Source organism: Crocodylus siamensis, chromosome 11 (genome assembly GCF_052110815.1).
Source record: "Crocodylus siamensis isolate JL-2025a chromosome 11, ASM5211081v1, whole genome shotgun sequence".
Taxonomy (NCBI): Eukaryota; Metazoa; Chordata; order Crocodylia; family Crocodylidae; genus Crocodylus; species Crocodylus siamensis.
Window position 1 is genome coordinate 16,912,614 of NC_143405.1, and position 15,398 is coordinate 16,928,011.

General features: G+C 50.6%; 1 protein-coding gene across 1 annotated transcript in view; it reads left to right on the forward strand.

Moving 5' to 3' along the window:
- Nucleotides 1–4,981: 4,981 nt before the first annotated feature.
- The window catches only part of ENTPD2 (ectonucleoside triphosphate diphosphohydrolase 2), a 31,036-nt gene continuing 20,619 nt past the window's right edge, over nucleotides 4,982–15,398 (forward strand). Inside the window, exon 1 of the mRNA XM_090022754.1 lies at nucleotides 4,982–5,170. Coding sequence (XP_089878880.1) covers nucleotides 5,036–5,170 — 135 coding nt within the window. The 5' untranslated portion in view covers nucleotides 4,982–5,035. The remainder of the gene's footprint in view (nucleotides 5,171–15,398) is intronic.

Genomic DNA, 15,398 nt, shown 5'->3' on the forward strand with positions numbered 1-15,398 from the left:
ACTGTAGAAAAGAAGCACTTATTTGTGCTTAAGTGCTTCCCTGTACTGGTACTTAAACACTCAGATACAACGATGTGTACAGAGGTGGATCCAGGGGGGCTGCACTGGTGCCCTTGCACCCCCCTTTTATCTTTGCTCCATCCAGAGTTTAAAGCCAACTGCCTGGAAGTGGCTGCAGGATTTCTAGTCAGGCTGCGCTGGGGGAGTCAATTGACTTAATGGCTCATTATAAAGTTCTTGATTCCTTCTAAAAACTCTTCATTGCACAAGTGTTAATGATCCCCTTTGCTTTTAAATCAGGGGTGGGCAAAATATAGCCTGGCAATTGATTCTATTTTTTTTCCTAAGGAAAATGTTTTGCGTTCCAAGCCAAATCAGCCAAATTAAGTCCAAATCCATGAGTGAGTCAAGAACCTATATGGCCCTACTACTGGCAAGCATCCTCCACCCCAACCTGAGGCTTCAGATGTTTCCAAATCATTTGGCAGGCATCCTATGTGCAGGCCCAAGCCCAGAGGCTTGGGGTGCAGATGCCCCTTGGTTTCGCTTGCTCTTGGCCATGTGGCCACAGGAGCAAACTAGGGGGGAGTCTCCCAGTTCCATTAAGTAGGCGTAAAGCCAAGATCTTCCCACTGGAAATGGAAGTGGGAGAGTAATTATACGTTATCCCCACCTGGGTACTAGCCCATACCAGAAAAGCGGCCATCCCCTGCCCCTAGGAAACGCACCTTAGTGGTCACGGTATTCTGTCCAGTTCACAGGCTTCTGCTGGTGCCATGGGGGATACTGGGTGGAAGCAGCCCTGGCCTCCTGCCAACCTGGCTCCACACGGCAGGACCTGGATAAGCCACACTCTGGCCCTGGCACCCCCTACTCAGGCTGGGCTGGGGGCACTTGCAGGGTGCCTGCCCCAAACGTTCAGAGCCCAAGTCAGAAATGAGCTCATTAAAGGAGAGGAACAATGAAGAGGATGTCTGACTTCGATTCTCTGGTTAACACACATCAGAGGCTTCTTTCTTTCCATTGAGTGATTTCCTCTGGTTTTGTTCAATCTAATTTTCCATATACAAGAGTAAGACTTTATTTTGAGCTATTATGCAATTGCCTCTATATATACTATTCAAAAAAACATCAATCAGGACAAAATATATTTTTGAAATAAAATTAAGATATGTTATAGTAGATGTTTGATTTTAGCATATGATTTGTTTTTTATCTATACTTTGTTAGTATGATATCTTCATTTATCATCTATACATCTAACATCTATCATTTGTTAGTATATCTTCATTTATCTTATATTCATCTTCACCAGCTCACCAAAACTTAAGTGATCCTCCAGCCAAAATAATTGCCCTCCCCTGTTTCAAATGGATTGTAATGATTCTACTACTCCAGCTATCCTTGCTTCTGCAAAGCTGCTGACTGTAAGTTGCTCCTAGTAATGCAGCTCTCATTTCACAGCCCCGCAGACTGTTTCTTAACTCTAGCTAAAAAACGTTAACTCAGATGTGGAAATATTAATTTGGGTGAACATTAGCTCAGGTGTGGAAATCACTTTCAGTGAAGCATTGGAGCACCACCTGGAAGGCTTGATTCGGTTTTATGAATTTGGAAAAGAGACACTTAACTGTAGTGACTTCAGGATTAATGAAACAACATCTTTGGATTATTTTGCCTGGTTTGTTGTATTTTTATACATAATATATGATATAGCAAATTAATGCATGCTTCAGTCAAGTTCTTTTTGTATGTTTTGCTTCAATCTTAAAGCGATACTGTAGTTTTGGTCCCCTACTTATTAGTGAAACTTCTTGCTTCTTTTTAACTGGAAGAAAATGTGTGTTGTGTTACAAGTGATGAAGCACCATGGCATTCACACCCCATGTTTCAAAGTCCTAGATTGGCTTATGGATGTGTATGAAACTACTACCCTGATAGACCCAAGCTGCTTAGCGCAGACAGTTCAGAGAAACAGGGTAAGTTTGAGCCATGGAAAAAATGACTGGCTTAGATACAATCTGTAAGTACTTGGTACATTGCTGCTTGACCCTTTCAGCCAGGAGAGAAGCCGGGTTGTAAAATTGGGGCTCTTTTTGCTCTGTAGTTCTGTTGATGTTTCATTGCATATTATTTTGACTTTTTTCCCCCCTCTCTGCACGTGCGTAGACTCTCTGAGTTCCTGATGTCAGAGCCACTTGACTGTATCTTTGTCTTGGCTGCACTGAATGAAAATATATCAGATTGTTTAGAACAGAAAACGGAGGCATCTTCTGGCAGCTACATAAGGCTCCCTCATTAAGGAGGAAGGAAAAGACACTGCCCCTAAATAAACCCCAAGAACAGTTTTCATTAGAAGGCCCTCGGGGTTACTGCTATGTTAACATTCTTAAAGCATTAACGGTTTATTGTTTTTTCACAAGCAGAGCGCTCATGACCTGCGGCTCAGTGCTACATTAATGTGGCCCAGATCTGATCTAGTAAAAGTTTCCACCAATCCATTGCACATGTGCACTTGTGACCCCCCCTCCTTCCCATGTTACCTTTTGTTCTGTGCTCACTATGACAGACTCTTGTGTCTGGCCTCCCTCCTCAACGATTTCCTGGCGTTGTGAGCCCCATCCAGCCCACTGCCTGAAGGTACAGATGCATGGATCCTGCCTTTGTTCACTTTGCCACCTCTTTCTATTTATGTAGTCCCCATCCATGGTACCACCAAGTCCTGGGACCTCCTGGCCAACCTGCTCCTGGCCCTGGCTAAGCTTGTGATCTATCTGACCAAGAAGAAGACTGGTTTGGAGAACCCCTAGGGACTGTGGGGATGCTTTTCTGTCCCTCATCCATTCACGTCTCCATGAAGAGTTTCACTGGGCAGTGTCCACTGTCTCCTTGGACTCGTTTGAGGGCCAGGGAGCACTGTTTGGTGTGCTATGCTCCATGTCCCCCCTCGGTGCACTCGTTACAAACCTCTGTCTCTCACTCCCATCCCTGTTTTGTTATCATTTGTCCTAAGGAATCAATGATATGCCCTTAGTAGCCCCTATCACCAAGGGCAGCTTATAGTTTTATTTGGTGGGCGTTGGCCCATGATTCTCCAAAGGCATATCAAAAAGCCTGGTCAACTTCCTCCTGGCCCTAGCCAAGCTCACAATCTACCTGACAAGGAGGGAGGCTCTAGCTGGGAGTACCCGTGGGGACTGTGGGGCTGTTTTGCTGTCCCTGATCCATTCACGTCTCCAGGCAGAGTTTCACTGGATGGTGTCCGCTGTCTCCTTGGACTCGTTTGAGGGTCAGTGGGTACTGCCCGGTGGACTCTTCTTGGTGGCCCTCCCCCCTGGTGCACTTGCTTTGAACCTGTGACCCTTCTTCGGTTTCTGTTTCTCTTTGGTTGTCCCCCAAAATCAATTGATGTCTATCTAGTAGCCCCCCTTAGTAATGGGAAGGTGTAAGGAGGGGACTAACTGTTGCTCTGTGGGCATTAAGCCCATGTTAACCATATGCATCAAATGCTCCTGCCTTTTTTCACTTTGCTGCCTCCTCCAGAACCTCCTGCTGAGGAGCACTACTCCCCACACCTTTTTATTTATGCACTCCCCATCGCGGCCCCAGGCCCCAAGACCTCCTGGCCAACTCCTCCTGGCTCCGGCTAAGCTCACGATCTGTCTGCCCAAGGAGGAGGACCTGGCCGGAAGGAACCCTGGGGATAATGGGGCTGTTTTTGTATCCCTGGTCCGTTCACCTCTCCAGGCAGAGTTTCACCAGGCAACATCCACTGGCTCCTCAGGCGCATTTGAGAGCTGCGGGGCACTGTCTGGTGTGCTCTGCTCGGTGTCCCCCCTCAGCACACTCACTTGACCTTCACTCCTGTCCCTGTTCCACGTTGTCCCTCGACCTCAGCTGCCACATACCCAACAGCCCCCTCTAATGCTAGGGGGCCTAACCCTTGCTCTGGGGGCATTAAGCCCAAGTTCCCCTTATGTCTCTGTCCCCCATTCCTGCTTTCTGCCCTTCCCAGGGGCAGCGTCCTACTCTTCTGCCTCCTTGTTACTGCCTCTGAGGCAGCACCAGGTCCCTGCTCTTGCCATTGCCTGGCGCAGGAAGAGGCTGTGTGCATGGGGGGAGTGCACAGGTGCCCCCCCGGGCAGAGCTCTGCTTTCCAGCACCCCTGAGGGTTGCAAAGGGCTGCTAGCCATGGGCCAAGCCCAGGAGCCTCCCAGCAGAGCCAGGTGGCTGGGCTGCCCCTCTCCTAGACCTTCTCTTGCCTGCTCATGACACTAAGCTACCCAAGTGCGGGATGGGAGCGCCGGCCCAAGACAGTGCTGTTGCACTGCCGGCGGGGTCGCACCTCCGGGCAAGGGGCAGAAAGGAGTAAGTGACCCCAGGCTCCTAAGCCCCCTGGCCCTGCGGCTGGTCTCCTCAGCCAGCCTGAGCTGTGAGCACCCAGCAGCATTGCTGGGTCTTAAAAATGCAATTATTGTATTGGAAACTCAAAATTATCATACTCACAAATAAACACGCACATCAGTCCCCTTCTTATTAACTTTATCAGAAAATGTCCGGGCTTGCAGAAAAAAATGGCCAAGCCATAAGGGAAATACAAAGTGCCTGAGCGAGGGACTAGAGGAGGAGGGACGGCAATCGCTTCATGGCGCCCAAGGGTGACCAGGCCCTGGGTCACCTCGTGGCGGCTGAAGCGGCTCTGCACTTCGGGGCGAGCGGCCACGGGAAGAGGCCAGCAAGCCCTCTGGCAGAGCGCGCTTTGCGCTGAGCCGCGTGGGTCTACGGACACAGGCAGAAAGACGACTTTTCCCGGCCGTTTGCGCCGGGCTAACGAAAGACGCCGGCTTTCCCCTCAGGGCCGCGGCGCTCCACCGACCACGGCACGTGGCACCCGGCCCGCGCCACGGCGCACGTCGGAAGCCGGCCGCGGGGGCGGGGCCGCGCCCGAGGCCCCGCCCCGCGCTCACCTGCGCCGCCCCCTGGGCGGGAGCCGGAGCCGGAGCCGGGGCCGGGGCTGGAGCCGGGCAGAGCCCCGATGCGGCAGCGCGCGGCCGGCATGGTGCCCCGGAGGGTGCTGGCGGCGCTGCTGCTGCTCTGCCTGGCCGGCGTCGTGGGCATCCTGCTGCTGTGCCTGCCCACCACCGACCTGCGCCAGCCGCCCGGCTTCAAGGTGAGGGGGCCGGGCCCGGGGCGCCTCTGGGCGCCGGCCTGCGCGGGGGCTGTGCGAGCTCCCAGCACGCACCCCTGGGAGCGCAAAGCCTGCCCCAAGCCCAGCTCAGCCCTGCAGAGCAGCTGAGGATGGAGATTAGGAGAAGCTCCCTAGGAGGGCAGGGAAGCAGTGGACCAGGCTGCCCCGAGAGCTGGTGGCATCTCCATCCTTGGAGGGGTTTAAGACCAAGGCTTGGCTGGGATGAGGTAGGTGGGGGTGTCCTGCGTGGAGCAGACTGGACTTGACCTCCTGAGGTCCCTTCCCACCTTCGTTTTCTGTGATTCTGTGGAGGGGGCGCAGGGGGGAGTTTTCTCTGGAAAGCCTGGCTTTTCGCCGCAGAGAGCGGGCGCCCAGGGCCGGAAGATCTGAGCCCAGCGAGCTAGGGGAGCATCGTCCAAAGCTGGTGTTTCATTTAGTCGTGGAGTCATCCCGCTTCCATGTCTCCTTCCCAGATTCCTAACGCCAAGTCAAGCCTTCTAGAGCATCTGGACGGCGCCTCCAAGGCTTCCTGGAAAGCGATTGCCGCCCTTGAGCTAATGTCCACCTGAGCTGATGTTTCTACAGCGCAGTCTGTGTTTTTTAGCTAGAGTTTCAAAAAGTAGGTGGTGCTTTGCTAGCAGCAGAAAAGAAGGAGAGCTGCAGTAGTGGTACTGTTAAAGACCATGTGAAAGGAGGGAGGGTCCTTAACACCGGAGGAATGAAGAGTTTAGAAAGAATCAAGCAAGTTATAGTGAGCGGTGATGTCAGTTTACTCCCTCAGCGCTGCCTGACTAGAGATGCTGCTGCCACTGCCAGGCAGTTGGCTTTAAATTTTAGATGGAGCAGGAATCAAAGCGGGGTACCAGGACACCAGTGCAACCCCCCTGGATCTGCCCCTGCATACATTATTGTGGCATCTATGTGCTAAAGTGCCAGTATAGGGAAGCACTTAAGCCCGAACGATTTTTTTTTTTTTCCCCATCAGAACCCAGTTGCCACAGAGTTTTCTGCCCCTCCCAAGCTGTTTTCCCAGCCGTTTGCAGACTCCTGAGATATGGCTGAGATCAGCCTGTCAGGGCAGGTGTTGAGAGAGGCAAGGTCGTGTTTTGCCAGTTGCGATTTTAGAGAAATTAGTTGCCCATAACTTTGAATGAACCACGACATCTTGCTGGAGTGTACCAGGACCACCTTCCATTAGATCCATGCAAGAGCGTATTGGGCTACAGGTTGTCAGCTGGCCTAGATCTTGGTTACCCTTAAAGTCATTGAAGAGACGTTGATCAAGTCTATCTGAGAACCAGCACTATTTGGTGTACTGCATTTAGTTTGAATTAATTGTTGTTTTTTTTCCCTGTGGTTGAACAGGGCTTTTTAAAAATATAACTAACCGCATCCATAAGAATAAATCATTTTATTTTATATTTATTATTATCCGTAGCTTTGGAGAACTTTCCTTGCTTTTCCCTCGTTGTTCATGTCTTCTGCATATCTGATGTATGTAATCTAGGAACTGCAAGGGAACATGCGTTTGTTTTTAGGACCTGATACTAAGATGACAAGGAATTTTGGATTGTCAAAAAGAATCCAGGATTGGGTCCTCAGGCAGCTTCAGCTCCGTATCTGTATGGGTTTATTTTTGGAAAGGCTTTGCTGTTCTAGCCATGGGTTGGCTGAAGCAGAACTTTAGTAAATCAAACTAAAACCTCTGGTTTGGGACTGTTCTTGGGTGGAACCAGTTCATGCAGAATCCACTGACGATGAGAAGCACAGAAGATGGTTTCCATGGCTCAGCATTGCTTTGTGATGTGCATATATCCCCCTCCAGAGTTGAGCATAGCAAGACAGATTGCCCTGCTCAGAAGAGAAAGCACAGGTAGGTAGCTGGCTTTTGCTCTTGAAGGCTGGAACTCAATGATCGGGTAAAGAAGATTTCATCTCCATCTAGGATAAGGGGGAGTTTTATTGAATTGCCTAAGTAAGTTAGGCTCCTAAGACCCATTTTTTTAAAGTGAGCCAGGCACAAAAGCCCCTGAATCTTTCACTAAGATCCAAGGGCTGGATTTTGAAATGTATTTAGGCACCTAATACCTTAAAAACATCCAGCCCTAAGCCACTTGGTTGTTTTGAAATATTAACTTTTTAGTTACAGCAAAGTCAGGAGGACTTGGACACAACAGTGCTGCAAGTTGTGCTATAGATGTACCCAACTTGCTCACTGCAGTTAGGTTAAAGCCAGAGACAGACCCGGGCCTGAGTCCTGTTATGGAGAGTTGACCAAGCTCCCCTTATGCTATAATTTTTTATTGTTCCCTAAATAGGTCCACAACTTGCTCATGCAGATGGGCCAGTGTCATTGGTGACAATACAGGTGTGGTTGTTGGGTGGGCTGTGAGGGTCAGACAACAGAGTCAAAGGCTCCTGGTGAAATAAGCTGATGTTTCTGGCCCGGTAGGTCGAGAACCTTGCTGCTAGTGCTATGTTGTAGCTGGTGTTCATTTGTGCCTGTATCAGCAGTTCAGCAGGACTGAGTGAGCATACCCACCATCTCCCAGGCCCCCAGAGCTGGCTTGCCCCGTCAGGTTTGAGCACTGTGAAGCTGGCACTGCTGTTACCCTCCCGAGCCTCATTCTTGCAGTAAATGGTGCTGCTTTTTCCTAAGTCCAGGACCCCCTTTATCCATGTATTTATAGCACTTCTGTGGCTCTTGTTACCAGAGATCTGTGTTCCTCACAATGTGTAAAGCTATCCTTCCACCCCACTCTGAGAAACAGGGGAGAGACATTATCTCCATGGCTTGGATGGGGAACTGAGGGATGGAGAGGCCAAATGACTTGGCCAAGGCCAAGTGGAGAAAAGCATGAAACTGAACACGAGCCTCCAAGGGCCAGGCAAGTTCCTTACCATGAGTTTGTTAGCAGGTGAGCATGCTACAGAGCAACCATAGCAAGTTGTTGGGCTGCTTTACCCATGGCAGCCATGCCTGACTCTTCTCCTCACCTCCCTGCTTCTTCCCATCTGGAGCCTGACCTGTGTTTGGGCACTGAGGTCTTTCCTGCACGGGCAGCAGGAGGCTGGAAAGCGCCAGTACCAGGGGGGTGTTGGGCTGTGAAGTTCTCTGCCTCTGTTTGGAACTTTTCTGTAGCAAATGCTTTGTGATGATGCCGGCAGGTAGGTGGTAGGTGGAGACTGGTCAGACACAGGGATTAGAGAGAGGGAAAAGGAATGAGGAACGTCGCAGAATGTGGTTTGTTGCAGCCTAAAATCTGTGCTGAGTCTTTTGTGGACCCTGAGCAGCTTTGTAATAAGACTCTCATCTGGAATTTGAACAAAAGCCATGGGTCTCAAGTGTCCCAGTTTTTACTTTATCCCCAGGCAAACTGGAAAGACCTGAATTGGGATCAGGGTGAGGGGAGAAATGAGCCTGGCTGATCTTTCACTGCTGCTAGGAAAGGTGTAGTGAAAGGGGACCTTGACAAGAGCCACCATGCCTCCATGCTTCTGGGGCTGGAGAGAGCCTGAGCTATGACAGCCTCAGGGTGCGCTAGCCAGCACTGCTTCCATCTGAGCTCAGGATCCAAGGGAGAACGTGGTGCAGCCCGTCTCCTTCCCCTGCCTCGTCCTCCACTTCTGTGGAGCTGGAGCTAAGTGGAGTCCTACAGAGCGGCCTCAGTACTGTGCCTCTTCAGGGCGGTGCTGCTTTCATGCCTGGGACAAATTCTGAAGTTGGTCTTCCCTTCCCATGCAATGCCAACAAATCACTCTGCCTACTGAATTTAGCATCATGGCTGTCCTTAGCTTCTACACTTTTAAGCCAGAGTGACGCAGCCCTATTGCAGTTTAACGGAAGAAATAGCAAGCTTTATGTAGAAGCCATTTGTGACCCATTAGAAACCAGCCATTTTGGGATGTCAAAATGGCCAGGCCCAGGACATTGTTCCTGGTGACCCTCACTGCCAGGGGCAGCACCAGCTCAGGAGAACATCTCAGACCCCACAGCTGATGTAGGTTGCAGGCACAGGGAGCACTCAGCTCCTAGGCAGCTTGTTTTTCAATCCTTCTTGCCTGGGTGCTGGGAGGAGGAAGGGCAATAAATACAGGAGACTACAGCGTAGCAATTATCCAGCTAATAAAACTGGGTAGCGACTCCTGCGTTAGTGCTGCTTATGCTGCAATGTATGTGTTCTGCTTTACCAGCTGCAGTCCCTGCCCACAGGAGCCCACGGGGCTTTGCCCTGAGCTAATGAAGACCTAGCTGCACCCTTCTTTTCCTGAAGGGCAGATGCTGTCCACTGTAATGGGAAATTCATCTGCATGAGTGAGAGCAGCCTGGAGTCTTGCAGAGCCTGAGCCTTCTGTCTTGGCCTCTGTTTGTGCTAATGGATCTGAATCTTCCTTCCATATTTGGGCAAAATTCCCACTGAATCAGCCAGGAATGCAGGATCAGGCCTGATTGGCTTTGGGCATGGCTTCCCTGCCTGCTTCAGGGAGGGATTATTTTGTCTGAGCATCGTATTATAGAACTAGACTCTCAGCCCTTGGCAGGATGGGCTCGGCAAGCTCTGGGGGAAAAAATACACCTGAGCCAGGCTGGTCTAGGCTCCAGGACAGAACTGTGCTGTGTTCCTGTTCACAGTGATGTGATGTGTTTGGGGGCGCCAGGCCTGAGCAGTAGCCTGCTAGAGCTACAGTGCAGTGAGCTTTGAATTGGCTGCTAGCACAAAACGACCTTTGAAACCTTTGTCAGTTGCTTGTGACTCGAAACTGCACAGTGAGAGCAGCATGACTCTTTAGGGTGCAGCTTGTCCCACTTCTCTTTCTGCATGGCCATTGCCTAGTTTCATTCCCACTGAGTCAATCAGCAAGTCCTCAGTGTTCTCAGCAGCTATCACATTAAAATGCAGGTCACTTGGGAATTACGTATGTGTCCAGTTCTGTTTCCTCCTTTTCCAGGATGGAGCTGTTTAGAATTCAGCCGCCTCAAATGGTAGCCCTAAAAATACCCCAAACCATGTTTATTTTGCTACCCAGGGCACTGTTCCAGTGAGTGATAGAGCTCTCTGGATTCCCTGGCAGGTTGGTGGGAGCAGAAGATACTGATGACCCCCAGGAACCAGTTATTTGTCTCATGTCACCTTCCTCCCCACCACTGCAGTTCTGTATATTGTCTCTAACCGGCATTATTAAAAGCAAAAAACCCATCCAGGTTCGTTCTTCCCTGACAGCTCCAGCAAGGGCTCCTCAAGTCATGCTGGGCTCTCCAGGGTGGACACAAGAGAAGGAGGTCCTGCCTGCATGATGGAGGTGAAGCTGCCTATGAGCCAAGCTGTGGAGATGGATAGGAACTTCCCTGTGGTAGGACTGTACTGGGTGTTATGCCTCAAAAGGGGGAGAAGTGAAAACTCCAGAGAGAGGATTATTATGGGGCAATTGCTCTGACAGCTACAGCTGCAGAAAGAGGTGAAGTGAGGCTTGCTCTTGCTCCTTTTAGAGAGAGGGTTGCCAACCCTCCTGGATTGCCCGGGAGTCTACTGGAATTGGCATCAATCTCCCGGTGACTATTGAAAACAACCTGAGAGGTTGTGAATGGGTTGTACAGTACAATTAATGACATTATGTCTTGTTGGGGAAAAAACAATCTCCCGGAATAGCTCCAGTCAGAGTTGGTAACCGTATTTAGAGACAGGATTGGGCCCAGTGTTCAGGGCAAGGGAATGTGCTGGCAGAAGCCCTGCTGCTGCTCAGGTTGCATTTGCAGGTGAAGTGGAGGGGAGAGAGAGGAAGGAGCTGCCTGAGGCAGGGAGCCTGCAAAGGCACTTTGCTAGGATCAGGCAGTGCGTGCCAGCATCAAGCATCACCGTGCTCTGGATGGGGGCCAGGAAAGCACTAAGAGAGGAGGGAACCTGGTCTGGCCTGCTGAAGTCCCTATGCAGCATTGGATTCCCCATGCATCTGCTTGCCACCAAGCTGCCTGGCCTGCCCTGCCCTGCAGGATGTGCTATGTGAGGCTTTGATCAAGCAGATGGCATCCACCATTCACAGGGGCATTGCCTGTCCAGCTTTGAGAAGGGCTTTCTTTTTGCCTTGAGACTTTGTCTCAGCTGCTGCACGCTTCTTCAGGGTTTTCAGCTCTTTACTTGTATCGGGGGGGGGCACGACAAAACAAGGTATTTGTATTAGCATCTAAGTGGTTAACTGCAGCATGTGGTACCTTAGATGAAGGTTTAGAAGCACAAAGCCAGAGCGGGTCCCGATGCTTCTGGGGTTTCCTCGGCTGCTCACCAGTGGTGTGCAAACACCCTACTGCTGGGAACCATTTCTGCACACAGCCTCTGACTCATGCTGTTTCCATGATGAAGAGGTTTTGGGTGGTCGCTTGCAGGAAGGTTCTGGGCTGGACCCTTCCCCACAGGGAAACCTCATCTATCTGTCCCTTTGTGCACCCCAAGCTGCTTCCTGCCTGCCTATTCCATGGTGGTCCTGTTGCCCCTTCCACCTGCCCAATGGGGAGGAAGGATAAGATGGCAACCAAGTAGTGCCAGGATGGCTCAGCTGGGCAGATCTCAGAGGAGGTGACTGAGTGTTATTGGAGGAGCCTGTATCGGGCTATGGTTGATTTCTCCCCATGGTGCATGAATGGCTCCAGCCCAGCATTTGGGGTTAGAGCTCAGCACTTGACCTGAGGATGCTCCTTGGCTCCAGTCCCGACTTAGCCACCGTCACCTCCCCTCTTCATCCCTTTGTTCCCCGCTCCAATGGGGATACCAGTGCTCTGTGATGGAGCTTGGAGGTGACAGGCAGAAGTGCAGAGTGACTGTGTAGGTCCCTCATGTCCTTGCTGAGGACAAGATTAGAGGTGCTTGGGCTCTGGTTACAGGGAAAGAGCTAGCTGTGGAACTGAGGACTGCAGCATAGGCAGGGTGTCGAATGGCTTAGGTCATTGGGCCAGAATTGTAGAGATCGCTGCTATCTTGCACTTCCAGAAACCTACAGAATGATTGTTACTGTAACATCTGCAGAACCAGGGCAGAATCAGCCTGTAATAAATGCAAGAGCTGTACGTGCATGGAAAGAAATGGACCATACTCCAAAGAGCTTGAAGTCTAGAAAGGCAAGGAGGGGGGAAATGACAGGACATACAGGCCCAGCAATCTGGGGATTATGAGTCCCAGGCATCTTAGTTCCAGTTATGACTTTGGATGCACGTCAGAGAAATGCAGAGGAAATGTGTGGCTTTGGGGTGGAGGAGGTCCCCACTGGGCATCAGGAACACTGAGTGCTTTGCAAGGGTTCATTGTCCGTGAGGCAAACCCCTTGTCTTAGCCTATTGCAAAATGACAAGATTTTACCACTTTTTCTTTGGAGCTCTGCAGAGCATTATGGCTTTCAGTTTTCAGCAGCTGCCCTCAGTGCTGATGGCCTCACACTGATGAAAATAACAGTGAGGAGAAACAGTTAAAGGCGCAAGTGCACTTGGGGTCAGATTTTCAGAGGAGATCAAGGCCAGATTTGCAATTTGCTCCCCAACAATTGGGTCCAGATTTCCATAAGAGCTGGGAATCCAGTGTATACTCAAGTACACAGAGTTCCCTCAGAGTGCCAGGCCTTGTCTCCATTGCACAGTCTCAGTGGCACAACTCGGGTTCTGCTATCAGACCTGCTAGTGCATGCACGCTCCCAGCTCCAGTGTGGCAGCAGCACTCTTTCACTGAGCCTGAAAACAGTGCCAGCTCCCTGAGTGACACAAAAGCTTCTGTTGCCACAGAGAAGCCCCCAGGAAGTGTGTGTAGATGTGCCCACAGTTTTTGCCCCTTAAAGACTGGTGTTCTGCAAAACTTTTTGGCCCAGCTGTCTTGGTGGCTGCAGCTGCCTGGGTAGGGACCTGTTCTTGTGGCTTTCTCCGAAGCGGCTGCTATCTGTTGCATGATTTCTGTTAGCAGAAGGTGTGAAGTGTAGGCAAGCAGCTTGTCTTCAGAGTTGTGGGTGGCTTGCTCTTCTAAAAGCCTAATGGACCTTAAGGAGCCTTAACAGAATCCCTTCTAGCAACATAATCCACCCATTTCAAAGGTCCAGCTCATCAGTGTACCCATCTTACCCCCTCCCCTAGCTACGCGCTTCTTCTGGAAGTCTCCACTGAAAAGGATGAAGCCAGCCTGGGAGGCTAACAAACTCCACTCCTGGCAGAGTGCCAGGGCAGACGGCTGCTGTGCAGTGTTCTCTTTTTGGGAAGCCGTAGACCCTTACTTCATGTATGCATGTCCTAGGAGAGGTGGACCTCAGTGGTGTGGACTTCATTGACTTCACACCATGGGGCTCCTATACATATGCAGGGAGGCTGCTCTGATGTGCTGTAATTACAATGCATTGAAGCAGACTCAATTAATTGAGTCTGCTGGAGTGTGGTAATTACCGTGCTCCAGCAGACACCAGTGTCATGTGTATCAGCATCCCTGCATTGAAAATGATAGTAGGGGTGCTTTAATTAAAGTTTGTTCAATGTTAGTTAAAGTACCCCAACACCATTTTTCAGTGCAGGGACACTGATACATATGACACTTCAGGCACTTTAATTAGGGCAGTTCTCAGAGCCATGCTAATTAAAGTACCCACACACACACTCCCAGAGCATGTGTATAAATGCCCGTGGTGTCAACATGTGTAGACAATAAGTAGACTTTGGTTCCCAGTTGCAGGCCATGGCTCTCTCTCATTTAGGGACTGTCCTTCTCTTGGAGAACGTCTAGCCAGTATGTTTTGGACACTATGCATTTGCTTTTTCAGTTCATGTCACAACAGCATTTTTCTTTTGAAGTAGGAACTGGAAGTTTCTCTCGTGTATGGTACATAGGTTTGAGGTTTGGTGTGAGAGGAGGAAATGGGGGCTGAAAGGCTCTAGGTACCATTGGTGAACTGGGCTGAGAGCTGATACCCACAGATAGTGAATCAAGATGAGATATGAGCAGTAAGTGGCCTAAGAAAGAAAACCACGTATGAACTTACCCTGTTGCACAGTGTGACTCACGTTCCACATTCGTATTTCCTTTCGAGCTGTTAGCACATCTTCTTCCCATCAGTTTAGCATTCAAGGTGCAGCCTTGGGAGCAAGCTTTCTGGAACAGAGAAGGTAACACATGGAAGCCGCTGGAAGGCATGTGTGCCCTCACAGCGTACATACTGGGGGACTTCCAACTTAAAAGATGTCTGTGTAACTGAATGCTGGAAATCAGGTGGATGCTGGAGGTGCGGGTGCAGTGTTCTAGTGATGTTTGTCTTCCCAAGATCTGACGATAAATCCACTTTCAAATCCGCTTTCATCCACTAACAAATAAGAGCATGTGCAGCGCCCTCCTGCTGGCTCTGAAATGTGTTCATAACTCTGTCTCCTGGTGTCCCCAGCAGGAAAGCATCAATCTTGCGACATGGACCACCTTGTTGAAGGGAGTGGTAAAGCAGAGGAGCTCATCCTGTTGCTCAGCAGGCTGGTGCATTTTCCTCCCTCTGAGGAGATGGGCACAAAATCTCATGTAGGCCCCAAGGGAGCATGGGGCCTTCAGAGTCCCCGCTGGGTATCAGTTCTCTTTGTTACAAGCCATCTCTGCTCAGCAGAAGAGTCAGAGCTGAAGCACGGCATCATGGATGCTCCTGGGTGAATGGACTCTCGGCTTTGCCCCGGCGATTCTGATGTGCCAGCACTTAACAGAACATTGGGTTCAGCTGCAGGAAGCCCCTTGCAATGCTCCTAACATGGAGGTGGCTGAGTGAAAGCAAAGGCTGTTCGGCAGAGGAGCTGGCTGGGGTTTGACTGGAGTGTCAGTTCATTCACCTGTGTGTGATCACATGAGAAGTTCCCCTTCCCTTGCGGGGGGAAGGGGGGGGGGTTGCAACTGGCTTAATTATCCCCAATTATCTATTCATTGTTTACATGTTCCTGAGAGCATGGGGAAATCCTGCAAAGCCTCCTCCGGGACCAGAGCCCAGCCCTTTCCCTTGGAACAGACCCCTCTGTGTCTTTTTTGAGGCCTGGTGCCTGAGCTAAACACTTATTGCATCCCCAGTGGTAGGAACAGATTTGCTGGCAAGCTGAGGGATTGTGTCTGGATGTGTTCTACAGACAGGGTGGGGTGCCACTTTTACAGCTCTGGGCAGAAGGACTCAGCACCTTCCCCCCTTGTGCCTAAGGACAGACATTCAAAAAGCCTGGGCCTGAATTGAT